Source organism: Anabrus simplex, chromosome 8, assembly GCF_040414725.1.
Source record: "Anabrus simplex isolate iqAnaSimp1 chromosome 8, ASM4041472v1, whole genome shotgun sequence".
NCBI lineage: Eukaryota > Metazoa > Arthropoda > Insecta > Orthoptera > Tettigoniidae > Anabrus > Anabrus simplex.
In genome coordinates this window covers 98,401,447-98,417,224 of record NC_090272.1, presented here as the reverse complement: position 1 = coordinate 98,417,224, position 15,778 = coordinate 98,401,447, and the positions used below count along the sequence as shown (strand labels likewise).

Here is a 15,778-nt window from a genome sequence, read left to right as displayed (position 1 = left end):
TCCCCAGTCCGATACATTACGCTGCTCTTTCCAATTAACATCCGCAATAAATGTACGCAACAGTAAATTCCCGAAAAATCGGCGGTATTGATCCAGCTATAGTTAAGCAACATTGCGCGTGGTCAGTACCTACTTTAACCTACATTAGTTAATTCCAGTGGCCCAGGGGGTGAATGTTTGTACTGTCCCCAACATCACTGCAAATCTCACACCACACATAAACAATATCCTGCACCACAATAACACGCAGTTACCTTTACATGGCAGATGCCACCCACCCTCATCAGAGGGTCTGCCTTACAAGGGCTGCACTCGGCTAGAAATAGCCACACGAAATTATTATTATTATTATTATTATTATTATTATTATTATTATTATTATTATTATTATTATTATTATTATTATTATTATTCCTCTGCATTCGAAAAACTGAACAGGGCTGGACCTCACTACTGGCCTCAACCGTCACCTGTCCTGAGAATGGTTTTCCGTGATTTTCCATTCTCCTGCGCTAAGGCGAATGCCAGGAGAGTTTCTAGTATAGCCCACGGCCGCCAACTCGCTCACCTTCTCCGAGCATCTCCTGAGAGCCGGCGTTACCGTCTAATGGGCCCGCCTCCCCCTTCAGGGGAGAAATGAATACTTTTGAACAGTAGTAGTAGTAGTAGTAGTAGTAGTAGTAGTAGTAGTAGTCGTCGATTGGTGCCCTCAAAAAGCCTGTTTTAATTCGCCGCGAAGCGATCTGATCGGCTAAGTTCAGGAGGTAAGAAATGACAACACCGCGAGGTATCGAATTATTTTTTTCATGTTATTTATCAGTATGACCAAATCTTTAACGCTTACCCGGTTCAGGTTGTTTCCTATCATCCTGCATATGCCACCAAGGCAATTTCATCCCAGAGTTTCATCTAAACGAGTGTAGCGGATAAGGAATGATTGGATGGCCTCACGTTTGTTAACAATCGTTTGAGTCCATGCTTAAATTTAATTTTGTTACTTGTCTACTGATCGATAGCCGTCCTTACAACTTCCCAATTTCATAGTCTCTTAATTTTCCCAAGCAATATAAAATAACATTTGAAAGTATCTCCATGGTCAAATACTGCGGAGTGTGGTGTGGAATTCCTTTATTTAAATGTATACAACCGTTATACCGTCTTTTGCTCGCTACTTGTGTATGATTAATGAAGGCAATAATATTGGAAATTATGTCTGAAATTTGTACATATATCAAAGCTATCAACCTTTGGCAGCGCATATTGCAATTTTTTAGTTTTTTTAAAAAATTGATCATTCTTTCTTCTTTCTTTCTTAATCTGTTTACCCTCCAGGGTTGGTTTCTTCCCTCGGACTCGGCGAGGGATTCCACCTCTGCATCAAGGGCAGTGTCCTGGAGCGTGAGACTTTTGGGTCGGGTATACAACTGTGAAGTAGGGCAGTACCTTGCGCTGGGGGCCTCGCCTGCTATGCTGAACAGGGGCCTTGTAGAGGATGAAATGATTGGAAGGGATAGACAAGGAAGAGGGAAAGAAGCAGCCGTGGCCTTATGTTAGATACCATCCCGGCATTTGCCTGGAGAAGTGGGAAACCACGAAAGACCACTTCGAGGATGGCTGAGGTGGGAATCGAACCCACCTCTACTCAGTTGACCTCCCGAGGCTGAGTGGACCTCGTTCCAGCTCTCGTACAACTTTTCAAAATTTCGAGGCAGAGTCGGGGATCGAACCCGGGCCTCCGGGGGTGTCAGCTAATCACTCTAACCACTACACCACAGCGGCGGACTCCATCTTCATCTTCCCAGGTTTGTATAGGGACAACGACGCCACTCCTCCATTTATTATCAACGACGTAATGATTTTGAAAATGTCAATATGGAATTCGGGTCCAGGAATTTTAGGTTGTTAGTTAATTGGCTGTCCGCCTCCGTAGAGTAACGGTTAGCACTGTTAGTTGCCGTCTTCGGAGGCCGGGGTTCGATTCCCGGTACTGCCAGAAATTTAAGAATGGCAGGAGGACTGGTATGTTGTTAAAATGGTACATGTAACTCAATTGGGGCTGTCCTGAAGAAAGCTGAACCACCTCAGGATGAAGACATCAGTTCACGTAATAAAGTGACTAAATCTCTGCTCAAGTTTATCTCCCTTTCCCTTCTTGGGATATTGTATCCTTTATGGTCATATTTTACTTGCACAAGATCATTATTTTATAACTGTTCAACAGCACCACTGAAGGCACGGCAATTTGACGACACAGAGGCACTCGTCCGCTGGTCGGTAAAATACGTGCCAAATCTCCGCATATCAGCGCCAAATATCAGTCATAACTTAGCTATTTCTGGTGTCTAAGGAACTAAACATTTAAAAAGAGATGCTCGAATGGACCAGGCTGCACTGCTATACCGCGAAGTTTGAAATTAGGGAGTTTGTTTAATGCGCAAACCTTGCCAAAAAGGTTGGCGTAACCTCAACTGTCAACTTGACATTAAAATTTAATACGAACCGTTAGAAACGACTTTCGTCAATATAACTAATGATATCTTATAAAACATACTTAAAATAACTAAAATTCCTAATTAATAAAAAAAATGACTTTTTTGAACCTTATTGGTGCGTCACCTCCCCTGCAATACGTTTTCATTCTAACTAATTACTGCCTAAAACTCCGGACTATAAGCATCACTAGAAAACAAAAACTCCGGGTCAACATACACATCGTAAACAGGCTGCAAAAACCAGTTTAAAATTCTCAATCCATGCGCCATTGCCTCTTAACTTTTTGACAGCTGTGTGTGTTTACGGTTTGGTTTTCAAGAGTTCATGCGTTTTATGGGCAAAACACGTGACTCACTAGGCTAATCGGCGAGCTCTTCTTCAGTTAACACAGTTGGTCTTGCGTGTTTGTTCTTCGTTTAGAACGGACCCAGTACTGCGGAAGCATTTCAGTATATTACGTACGTATTTCCATTTGGAAGATGGACACCGAGAATTCTGTGAATGAAGTTAAAACTGCTCTTCTTGGTAGAGAATACCTCGCTTACTACTCTAGAATGAAAACGCCTTGCTCTTTGTCAGTCTCACATACACTGGAGAAAATGAAATCGCAACTCCAAGAAAAAAATTAGTTTAGAGGAATGCAATTTTGGCTGAGCAATTTTCTAGGTAACACATTTAGTTGAATAAACTTTCCAAATCACAGGTTCTAGTTTGCGCAAGAAGACCTGTTGCATGCTGGTACATTAATAACAGCTGCAATCTCCACAATTTTCAATGAAAGCATGCAAAAGTGTATGCATTTGTGTCGTACAGTTGCCCTATGTCATTTTGAGGGATGAAATTCCACGCCAATTGCACTTAGTCAGTCAAATCAGCAACTTTTAACGCTGGTATTCGATGAAACTGGACTATTCGTTCCATAATGTCCGATACGTGCTCAATGGGCAAAAGTCTGGTGATCTCGCAGGCCAAGGCAACTGACCGACATTCTGTACAGCAAGTTGGGTGACAGCAGTGGTATGAGGATGAGCGTTATACTCTTGGGAAACACCCTCTTGAATACTGTAAATGAGTGACAGCACAACCGATTGAATTACTAGTCTGACATATAAATCCGCTGTCAAGGTTCATGGGGATAACGATGTAATTGCTCCTGATGTCAAAGTAAATCGCACCACAGACCATAATACTGTAAGTGGTGTAGGTCCAGTGTGTCAACGCCACAGTCAGCCTGGTTTCAAGTGCAAACTGGTACCAAGACACATCTGGCAACACAACAGATCACCACGTCACCCTCCAATGAGCTCTACCGTGATACCACTGAAGTCGCAGATGGCAGTGATTCGGAGTTGGTGGCATGAACACTACAGGACGTCTAGCTCGGAGCTATCCCTCAAGTAATTCATTTGTTACAGTTCGCTGTGTCACTCTGGTGCCAACTGGACCTCTAATGGTTGCTGCGGATACAGTACGATCCATCAGTCATGCGGCAAATACAGTGGTATTCCCTCTCCCTAGCGCCCACGTGCGGCCGGACCTCTTGTCTCCTTGAGACAGTACCTTCCCATGACCATTGTTGCCAACACCGATGCACTGTGGATACATCCGTGGCAAGTCTTCTTCAATATCGCGGGGAAAACCTCCACCTTCTCGTAACCCTATTACACGGCCTCATTCAAATTCAATAAGCTACTTAAAGGCACATTTAACTTTCATCTGTATCACGACGTCGGCACCGGACGATGACTAACGCTCACGAAGTGTACAGGGCGTATTTAAAGCATACTTGCCGTGCAAGGTCATAGTGGTGCTACTGGCACCACTCCTCGTCGACTAGCGTGCAAATCTGAATAGTCGTTATCTTTCAGAAGTGCAAACACGCCTGCCGAATTTCATTTATTTAGCATATCTCGTTCTTCGTTTTAGAATGCAATTTTCCGCTAGTTTATTAATACTACATCACCGCACTCAGAATTTATCCAGTCAGCGAACGTCTTCAATCTGGAATAAAAAGGGAAGAGAAGTGGTCCAAAAATAATGGCATCCTGTCAAACAGAAAAGAGATTACCTGCAGGATTTGAACTGGTCCGCCTGTTATGTGTCAGCCTCACGGACCATGGACGCAGTGCTGCTTTGGCATTTCGGTGGGTTTCGAAACAGTCAGCTGCTTGTGACTGAATGAACAGGTTATTCCCCACACTACCTTTGAATGTCTTATCAGGTGTTGCCGAGGTGACAGACAGGGCTTTATTTGTGTTACTCCTGAAGGAATTGAGCGGTTGAATAATCTTGACTGTCATCTGTGAAGACTGAATGGTCATTGAACGTCATAAACTGTTTTGTAAGTTATTTACTTAAAAGTATTGTTAATTTCCAAAGTTTACGCGCTTCGTATAATTTCATATACTAAAGAAAATAAGACCCCAGTCAGTTGTCGATTTGAGGCTGCAGATAACTCCACTACCCCGGCTGCACATGGTGATGTCACCATCGTACAAAAAAAAGCAGTCACCTCCGTACAGGCCATGAAGGCCCTTGGAGGAGTGGAAGGAAAAGGCTTCCACCATTGTTAAACTCGGCACGTGATGGGGTAGAGTGGTTAGCTCTACACCTGGCCGCCTTTGCCCCCAGGAATTAACCTGGTACTCATTTTTGGTGTAAGATGAGTGAACCTCAGGGCCATATGCACCTCCGGAAGTGGAAATCTCGTTTCTTAAATTTTACGACTTCCTGACGGGGATTCGAACCCACGTCCTTCCGGGCGGACCGAGCACGCCTTTACCGCCTCGGCCAGGCAGCCCCTCCTATCATCGTACGTAATTTTAAAAAATAAATCTACTGCCATGCGGATGAGCACCAATTCTGAGCCTTAATATGTAAATACAGCTAACTTACCTTCATATCCGAGGTCCATCACACCCATAGAATTCCCTTGTAATGAAAACCTGCCGAGAGACTTAAGTTTACGCGCCGAAACTAGTTGATCTCCTAGGAGAAGTAGCTGTAAAGAGAAAAGAAGAAACAAATAAGTATATGGTTCATTGTCTCATTAAGGGCCGGTTTTATAATAAAGGTTTAAACTGAAGATTGAGTTAAACTGTAACTAGAGTTAAACCAATGTTGAGTCTTACAATGTCCTGTCTAAATTAAACCGAGTTAAGGAAGGAAAACTACGATCTTGATAGCAGTGACTGCTGAGAAGAGACGACTATCGATTATGATTTGTTTACCTTGTATAGCAAAAATGGTGGATGAAAATAGTAAAAGTTGTCATAATTTCACTTCCAAGGAAATACGGAACTGACTGTGCAATTTGTACGGAAATATGTTTTGCTTTGTGATATTTCCATGCCAGGAGATTTACAACAGTGGAGTTATGTGTTGGGGGCTATCTGGCCGAGGCGGTAAAGGCGTGCTCGGTTCGCCCGGAAGGACATGGGTTCGAATCCCCGTCAGGAAGTCGTAAAATTTAAGAAACGAGATTTCCACTTCCGGAGGAGTACATGGCCCTGAGGTTCACTCAGCCTACACCAAAAATGAGTACCAGGTTAATTCCTGCGGGCGTAGAGTTAACCACTCTTTGGAATTATGTGTTACTGGAAACTACCAATCTGAAAATACTGAAAGCAAAGCAAAGTCATCTCCGTACAGGCCATTAAGGTCCTTGGATGGGTGGAAGGTAAAGGCTTCCAATATTCGCAACCTCGGCACTTGATGGGATCGAGTGATCAGCTCTACGCCCGGCCGCCTTTGCCCCCAGGTATTAACCTGGTACTCATTTTTGGTGTAGGCTGAGTGAACCTCAGGGCCATGTGCGCCTCCGGAAGTGGAAATTTCGTTTCTTAAATTGTACGACTTCCTGACGGGAATTCGAATCCTTTCGGGCGAACCGAGCACGCCTTTACTGCCTCGGCCAGGCAGCCCCTCGAAAATCTTGAAAGCTGACATCGAAATTGAATGTATTATTTTGTAATAAGAATCAATTCCCCTTTTATTCACTGAAAATTCTGTGGTTTAACCAAATGCAAGCGTTCCGTTGTTTTTTAAAATTTACATAATCGGCAGATAGTGGATTCAAACACCGCTGTCGGCAGCCCTGAATATTGCTTTCCGTGGTTTCCCATTTTCCCCATCAGGCAAATGCTGGGGATATACATTAATTAAGGTACATTAACAGTTCAAAAACGTCACTTTTGCATGTTACCTTTTCGTTGCACAGTTCAAAAACGCCACTTTTGCATGTTACCTTTTCGTTGCATATTTTATTCTAACTCCGATTTGCTGAAATAGTGTGGCATTTTGTTTATAACTCAGCTTCACTCCATATCTGAAAGTGGCGTGCCCTTGATCGAAAATTCCTGCTGGACGTGGTCGTTCAATAATTTGTACCACTTCTTCATGGTCGCTAAGTATTTCTTCAAATACCTCGAAAATATCATCGAGATCCGGTTTTCTGCCATGTTGTACAGTTATGTATTCTTAAACTGCAGTTTAAACGGCAGAAGACCAAGCTCGATAGCTGCAGTCGCTTAAATGCGGCCAGAATCCAGTATTCGGGAGATAGAGGGTTCGAACCCTACTGTCGGCAGCCCTGAAGATTGTTTTGCGTGGTTTCCCATTTTCACACCAGGCAAATGATGGGGATGTACCTTAATTAAGGCCACGGCTGCTTCCTCCCCCCCCCCTCCGCCGCCTAGCTCCTTCCTGCCACATCGTCGCTACAAGACCTGTCTGTGTCGGTGCGACGTAAAGCAACTTGCGAAAAATAAACGGTAGATGCGTGGCAGTAAAATTAATCTCTAGTTAAATTGAAGATTTAAGTGTTTATAATACGTGACCGACAGATAAATCAAAGTATAAACTGAACGGCCAGTTTAAACCTCTCTTATAATACCGGCCTTTAAGGTTCTAAATGAGAACTATGCACCTGAAAAATGGCTGTAACATTCTGGCATTAGGCACGTTATGTGATAGGACAAAGCAAGATCCATTTCTATCGTCGACTTATTGACAAAAGTTGCAAAGCCGCGAATATTGTGGCCTGTCAACCTATTGATGTTGAGAGCCTTGTCGTAGTAGCGAGTTCCCCTGTTTTAATGAGTTGTTGAAGATTTGGGTCACCGAGCTCGATAGCTGCAGTCGCTTAAGTGTGTCCAGTATCCAGTAATCGGGAGATAGTGGATTCGAGCCCCACTGTCGGCAGCCCTGAAGATGGTTTTCCGTGGTTTCCCATTTTCACACCAGGAAAATGCTGGGGCTGTACCTTAATTAAGGCCACGGCCGCTTCCTTCCAATTCCTAGGCCTTTCCTGCCCCATCGTCGCTATAAGACATATCTGTGTCCGTGCGACGTAAAGCAAATAGCAAAAAAAAAAAAAGAAAAAAAAGATTTGGGTCAGGGTATGGTTGTAGTCGGTAATTCGCCAGAGTGTGGCCTGGCGCATATGCGCAGTGCGTGCTTGTTAAGCATCTGGTAGTTGTGGTGTGAGAGTGAAGCAGCAGAGCGGTCGTAAGTCCACCCATCCAGTGGGTGACCAGTCCCGATGTTGCTTAACTGTCTATGACACCTTTGAGTCTGTTCCAATGCTTTAATAGAACAATTTGACAATTTGACCAACTTACAAGAGGTGCCGTCTCCTTACGGTTTTTTTTTTTTTTTTGCTAGGGGGCTTTACGTCGCACCGACACAGATAGGTCTTATGGCGACGATGGGATAGGAAAGGCCTAGGAAGTGGAAGGAAGCGGCCGTGGCCTTAATTAAGGTACAGCCCCAGCATTTGCCTGGTGTGAAAATGGGAAACCACGGAAAACCATTTTCAGGGCTGCCGATAGTGGGATTCGAACCTACTATCTCCCGGATGCAAGCTCACAGCCGCGCGCCTCTACGCGCACGGCCAACTCGCCCGGTTAATAGAAGAAAAAGACATTAGGTGTTGGTAGGGAGATTAAAGCTTCCGGGAGTGAGGGCTTAGCATGGCGGTGTGGGTGAGTTGTGTTTCGTGGCGGGGGTCGTTTGTTTTTCCATGGTGGGGTGTAGTGGGTTTAGTTTAGGATTAACTGTCTGCTTGCCATGGCGGGGGGAGGGTGCGGGTTTTGGGTCGAGAGTAACTTGAACAAGAGTATGTTTAGGAGAGTGGATGTGTCTTGGCTGGGCTGGTTGATGTGTTCATAGGTGAGGGGTCCGGGGTTCGAGGGTGGCGGGACTTGGAGGCTTAGGACGTGTGCAGTCCTGTTACAAATGGTACAGAACACGGCATACAGACAAGTAATTCAAGTGCTTGTTCACAATACAGCAAATGTCGCTGCTTATGGTCTGTGTTGAGCCTGGGGTTAACTGTACCATTGCAGGTGAAGGCTGATAATGTACTATACAGAGTGCAGTACGAGCTTCAGCTAGTGTGTACATCTCGTACGCAGGCGTGCCAACCTTCAAAAGTCCAAAATCAGGAGATTGGTTTTTGGGACGTACGCCGACATGTTACGATACATCGTTAATGGTGTAACTTTGAAGAATGTTTAACACATTGTACTACTCAATTATATGTCCGACTCGTTGTCTGAGTGGTCAGCGTACTGGCCTTCGGTTCAGATGGTCCCGGGTTCGATTTCCGGCCGGGTCGGGAATTTTAACCTTAATTGGTTAATTCCAATAGCTCAGGGGCTGGGAGTGTGTGGCGTATTCAACATTAGAAATCATCCTAGGTAGGGCTCTCACCTTCACAGACATGCAGGTCGCCTTATAGTTCGTCTACTAGAAAAAGACCTGTACCAGACCTCTCCGGAGGCCGTACGCCATTATTATTATTACTCAATTATATAATTTATTTTATTTATTAATTAATTTATTTATAAATACTGAAATACTGAGCTTTAGAACACATGACACTTCATTGTAACTGCCTTAGGCCTCTTCATAAATGTCTGAACTAGCTGTAGTACCCGGCGTTGCCCGAACAGTTTTTGAATTTCTACATTTAGAATTGGTATTGCCGTTAATCATGTGTGAAGTGAATTTTTTAGAATTCATTATTTAGACAGTGATTGATATTTTACGATGTATTACACAGTTTTAGAATTATTTATGTGTTCGATTTCAAGTTTTAGATTATTTCATTTTCGAGTAAAACTTTGTCCACGTGGAAGCTCGAATTGATTGTGAAATACCTGATCCATTCAAAAATAAAGGATATGTATGTACTTAAACATCGCGCTATAGATATGGTGCACACGATACCAACTGTCAGGATTGCGACCCCAAGTGGATTCAGCACTAATATCGGTCATTTTATGTACAGTACTTTCCACCCCATCTCAGCCCTCGTCCCCGTGGACGCTGAACATGTGCTTAAATAGTATCTAGGGCTTCAAAATTCATCTCAGCGGCACAAAGGCAGTGGATTAGACAATATTGGTTATTTTTAATTATTTATACATGTCATTCCTCCCATTCCCCACCCCTAGTGGGGGTAGGAATTTCTCCATAGTTTTTCTTTTTTTCCAGATAGTAAGTCATATGTGTACCAAGTTTGGTTGAGAGCTATGCTGAAACATATATCCATAATCCTGATCATTTTCCGTGTTTTATTTCTCATCACTCCCCACTCCCCATGCCGATGGGATTGTATGTGGACTAAGACGACATCCGCAACGTCAGTGTTCATCCCAACGACCCCGAAAACTATGGGTTCGAAAATAATAATGATCGTTTTCGACTATTCTTACATGTCATCACCTTCTAATTTTCACATATTGGGGCGTTAGGGATTGCGTCCTTAATATTCTGATTTTTTTTTTTTTTTGCGGTCTATGTATACAATAGTCGAAACCCTTTCTACATCACTGTTCATTCTTTCGTAACTTCGCAGGCCTATCTATGGAATTTGTTAATTTGAAGGTATTGTATTTTATTGTTATTTATATCCTATAGCATAATTATAACACATCACGACGCGCAGGTCACCTACGGGTGTCAATTCAAAAGACCTGCATCTGGCAAGCCGAACATGTCCTCGGACACTCCCGGCACTAAAAGCCATACGCCATTTTTTTTTATTATAACACACAAAGATAGCACAAATAAAGAAGTGTTCGGAAAACATCATAAACCAGTTTTAACACTTAAATTATTTAGGAACTGAGCAGAGAAAGAATGGCCTAAAACTAATGATGGAAATATTATGTTAATAAATGGAACTTTAAAAATCAAACGACCGAGCTCGATAGCTGCAGTCGCTTAAGTGCGGCCAGTATCCAGTAATTGGGGGAGGGTGATATCGAGCCCCACTGTCGGCTGTACTTAAGGCTGCTCCCTTCCCACTCCTACCCCTTTCCTATCTCATCGTCGCTATAAGACCCATCTGTGTCGATGAGACATAAAGCAACTTGTAAAAAAACAAAAAAAGTACTCGGCCGACATCCCTGAACTGAGTCTGAAAGTTTTTCAGTGGATTCAATTTCCGTTCTGTATCGTGTCATGGCTGTTTCCTCCTTTGGCCCACATCAGTGTTATCAACAAGGAGTTTATTAACGAAGTTGTGCACAGGCCGCCAGACTACTTTGCTGTTTATTTACCAGAATTAACCACGCACCAGAACATCCGGGTGCTTTCATACGTCGGTTCATAAATACAGGAAGCAGCAACTGCACATCTGGGAAATATTAGCGCCTTACGACCAAGCGCGCTGTGAACTGTAAAATGCGAAACGTTCCCATTCCCTCTCTACAAGCTAAGATACGAGAAATTAAGCACTGTTGTAATATGTAACCTCGCTGGGAGTCTACCTGACGTTATTGTGTCTGCTCAGAATTATGATTCGACCAGTGTTAAGAATTATTTATTTATAATTTCCAACATTTTTTCTAGTGTATTACTAATGAACGGGCAAGTGGCTGTGGGCTTTGGGTCACGTAGCTATCAGCTTACATTCGGAAGATACTGGGTTCGAACCCCACTGTCGGCAGCCCTGAAGATGGGTGTGCGTAATTCCCCATTTTCACACCTCAATTAAGTCCACGGTCGCTACCTTCCCACTATTAGCCCTTTTCTATCCTATCGTCACCATAAGACCTATCCGTGTCAGTGCGACGTAAAGAAAATTATCAAGCAAGTATTACTAATGAATAGGGAAAAGAAGGAGAAAATCTACGCTTGTGAAAGGATGCTGAAAACACGCGGTAACTTCAGTGTGCACAGCTCTGAAAGATATCCCAGTGCTGAAATGAAATGAAACGGCGTATGGCTTTTAGTGCCGGGAGTGTCCGAGGACAAGTTCGGCTCGCTAACTGCAGGTCTTTTGATTTGAGGCCCATAGGCGACCTGCGCGTCATGATGAGGATGAAATGATGATGATGATGAAGACAACACACACACCCAGCCCCCGTGCCAGCGAAATTAACCAATTTTGGTTAAAATTCCAGACACTGTCGGGAATCGAACCCGGGACCCCTGTGGCAAAAGGCCATTTAGCCATGGAGCCGGGGATAATTCTATGGTATTACGCTACCTTTAAATCATAAAGTGAACTTTCTAAAATACATTTTGGTGAGATCTGGAAATACACATTAAGATTCCAGAACAATACTTACGTTCTATACCATATCTGTAGGTACTATCAAATTCATATTACAGAGTACAGTCAACGCCTGATAACTCGTACAAAACGGGGCGAGTTCAGTCCGAGTTACGAAAAGTCCGTCATATCAAAGAGAATTGAAGTTGTCCGTAAGGAATGAAAACGCTGTACTTTATCTATAGTAATATTATATGTCCGACTCGTTGGCTGAATGGTCAGCGTACTGGCCTTCGGTTCAGAGGGTCCCGGGTTCAATTCCCAGTCGGGTCAGCGATTTTAACCTTCATTGGTTAATTCCAATAGCCCAGGGGCTGGGTGTTTGTGCTGTACCCAACATTCCTGCAACTTACACACCACACATAACACAATCCTCCACCACAATAACACGCAGTTACCTACACATGGCAGATACCGCCCACCCTCATCGGAGGGTCTGCCTTACAAGGGCTGCACTCGGCTAGAAATAGCCACACGAAATTATTATTATTATTATTATTCATATTATTATACTGAGGTCCACCTTTGTGGTGTAGTGGCTAGTGTGATTAGCTGCAACTCCCAGAGGCCCGTGTTCGATTCTAGGCTCTGCCACGAAATTTAAACGTGAAACGAGGACTGGAACGGAGTCCACTTGGCCTCGGGAGGTCAACTGAGTAGAGGGTATTCGATGAGCACCTCGGCTATTCTCGAAGTGGTTTTCAGTGGTTTTCCGCTTCTCCTCCAGGCATATGCGGTGATGGTTTCTAACTTAAAGGCAGGCTGATTCCTTCACTCTTCCTTGTCTATCCCTTCCAATATTCCAATACCCCAACCAGGATCCTGTTCAGCATAGCAGGTGAAACCGCCTGAGTTATGTACTGGTCCTTCTGCCCAGTTGTGTACCCCGACTTAAAGTCTCACGGTACAGGGTACTGCCCTTCATATGGTACAGGTGGGTTCCCTCGCGGAGTTCGAGAGAAAAACCAACCCTGGAGGGTACATGAATAAAAAAAGAAATATTATACTGAACGTTATTGCGACAAGTTTAATTATAGGCCACATTCTAGATAAAAAGGGAAAACAATAATATAGCCATCGCTTGTTTGAAATTTATTGTTCATGTACGTAGCAAATCTCGCAATTGCCGCTTGAAGCTCTACATCGCAAACTGCAACCTAGCTAGATCATTGTCGTAGATACATCCTCATTCAAGTTGGTGTCACTACGCAACTCAGTCGTTTTGTACTGGAAACTTTTGTTTTGATACAATTTGCAAGCATGCGATGCTTTTAACATACATTTTCTACAGAAATACAGGATTCTCTTTTCAACAAGTTTTAAGTTTCTCTCCAACACGTAAGGAGACGTAATTTCTCTTGTTGCAAGTCGTTACGCACAGTCTCCGCTTGACTTGCTTTGCTAAGCTGGCCGAGACACCTATGGATGGTTCTATACTCGCTAACACGTAGGCTAAGCCTGTAGGATACAACCTTACTCTTTCTCCCCTAATTATTATCTAAATGTTAGGTTCGATTCAGTGTCGCTAACCACACAGTTTAGGGACCCTACTTGCCGATATGACGCCTTACAGTTACTGTTAATCCGGCACGTTGGCACTATACGGTGAGGTAAGGGTGTATTCTGCCCGAAGGCTGGTCTGAACCTCCGCGGAGGTGTGCCTGAGCCGGAGTTTACGTACGGTAGGGTGGCTAGTTCCTTTCCGCTCCTCTATTCCCTTAATCCCCCCCCCCCCCACCAACAGCGCGTGGCAACCCATCCAAATCTTGACCACGCCTAATGTTGCTTAACTTCAGAGATCTCACGGTATCCAAACCCCAGTCATGGTTTATTTCGTGACTTGCAAAAAGTATGTATTGCCATTGCCGTATTGCTAAAATCACTAGTGTTACATTTGCGGGTATAATCAAAGCATATTTTCTTTTTTTTCTGGACTGTAAATCTGTTTGGGTAATACCAGGTAAGTAGAAATGTAGCATGTTCGAATAATGCATTTAATAATGTAGTTGGTCTGAAAAGACGAACGCAGCATTTTATTAATTACGGTTATATTTCGTCCAATATTTCTTCTTCTTCTTCTTCATCTGGTTACCCTCCAGGTTCGGTTTTTCCCTCGAACTCAGCGATGGATCCCAACTATATCTCCTCAAGGGCGGTGTCCTGGAGCTTCAGACTTTAGGTCGGGGGATACAACTGGGGAGAATGACCAGTAGCTCGCCCTGGCGGCCTCACCTGCTATGCTGAACAGGTGCCTTGTGGAGGGATGGGAGGATTGGATGGGACAGGCAAGGAAGGGGGAAGGAAGCGGCCGTGGCCTTAAATTAGGTACCATCCCGGCATTTGCCTGGAGGAGAAGTGGGAAGAGGATGGCTGAGGTGGGAATCGAACCCACCTCTACTCAGTTGACCTCCTGAGGTTGAGTGGACCCCGTTCCAGCCCTCGTACCACTTTTCAAATTTCGTGGCAGAGCCGGGAATCGAACCCGGTTCCGGGGGTGGCAGCTAATCACGCTAACCACTACACCACAGAGGCTCGTCAAATACTTACGTGTAGAAATTGGATTAGGATGTCTATGAAGCAAGAAAAGTCTGCAAGAACTCCTCCGAAAAAGGGAAGCAGCATTACCTCCTTTATAAAGATCAGTTCAGGTCAAATGGAAGGAAATTTCGTTATTAACCTAACTTAACATAACCTTGTATTGCTACGATTTTGGTACGGTTTGCTGACTTAGCCTTTGTGTAATTTTATTGACTTGCGGCTTGTACACGTAATGTATTTGCTTGTGTGTATTATTGCAGCGTGTTTTCTCTTGTCCGGCAAGTAATAGCAAATTTCAAGGAGGGAGCTGAGTTATTTACACAAAGTAAACACGCAACAATATGGTTGTAGCAATGCGTATATCACAATAAAGGCATAACTATATAACATTAAACTGAGTGAGGCCGAGAGAGAGTGTTATTTCTTTAATTCTTCGTTAAGCTTAAAAACCGACTTAATTATGAATATCTTAACCTTTTCACACCCAATTTCTTTTCAGCCTTACGTATGTTCCATACCAGATTTTTCTGGATGTTTCGACAATGGCTGAATGTGCTAAAACTACCTTGTATTTACACAGCCACTGAACAGTCATGGAACGACAACATTAGCAAGAGGTTTCTCTTGGCTCCTTTACCAGAACTTAACAGTGGCGTGAGAAATGTCGACAGCTTTATACGTTGGAACTTACCTCAACGGTACTCACTAAAGTCAAACTCGCCATAATTCCCAAACATGAATAAAATATAATATTCCTTCATGATTTCCTTACACTGCTGACCACCCATCCTGGAAGACAGCTGTCAGAGAAAGACACAAGTATCGTCCCAATACCGCAGGATGACTTATGAATCGTCTATCGTCTGAACAGAGCAAGTGATGAACAACAAAACTGCAGTGTCAGGCTGAACTTGGATGTGGAGAAGAGCGCACTGTTTGAAATCCGAGTTAACTCGGGCATGGGACGGAAAAGTTCAATTGATCATTTATTATCAATTACTAGGGTAAGGGAACCTCCAATATTGATACTTACAATGAGGTTAGTTTGTTGACAGTTATGTCTCGTGATTTCAATATGTAACTAGACAAGTTGGCAGCAGTGATGCGCTATTAAAATAAAGAGAATATGTAACTGCGATATTTGCCTTTCAGTGTGACGACTACAGGTACTACAGCACT

The 15,778-nt window shown here is 43.6% G+C and overlaps 1 protein-coding gene across 1 annotated transcript in view; it reads right to left on the bottom strand.

Moving 5' to 3' along the window:
• Window positions 1-15,778, bottom strand: part of LOC136879166 (repetin) — a 171,853-nt gene that overhangs the window by 67,133 nt on the left and 88,942 nt on the right. Inside the window, exon 2 of the mRNA XM_067152926.2 lies at window positions 5,389-5,494. Within this exon, the coding sequence (XP_067009027.2) occupies window positions 5,389-5,494 (106 nt within the window). The remainder of the gene's footprint in view (window positions 1-5,388; window positions 5,495-15,778) is intronic.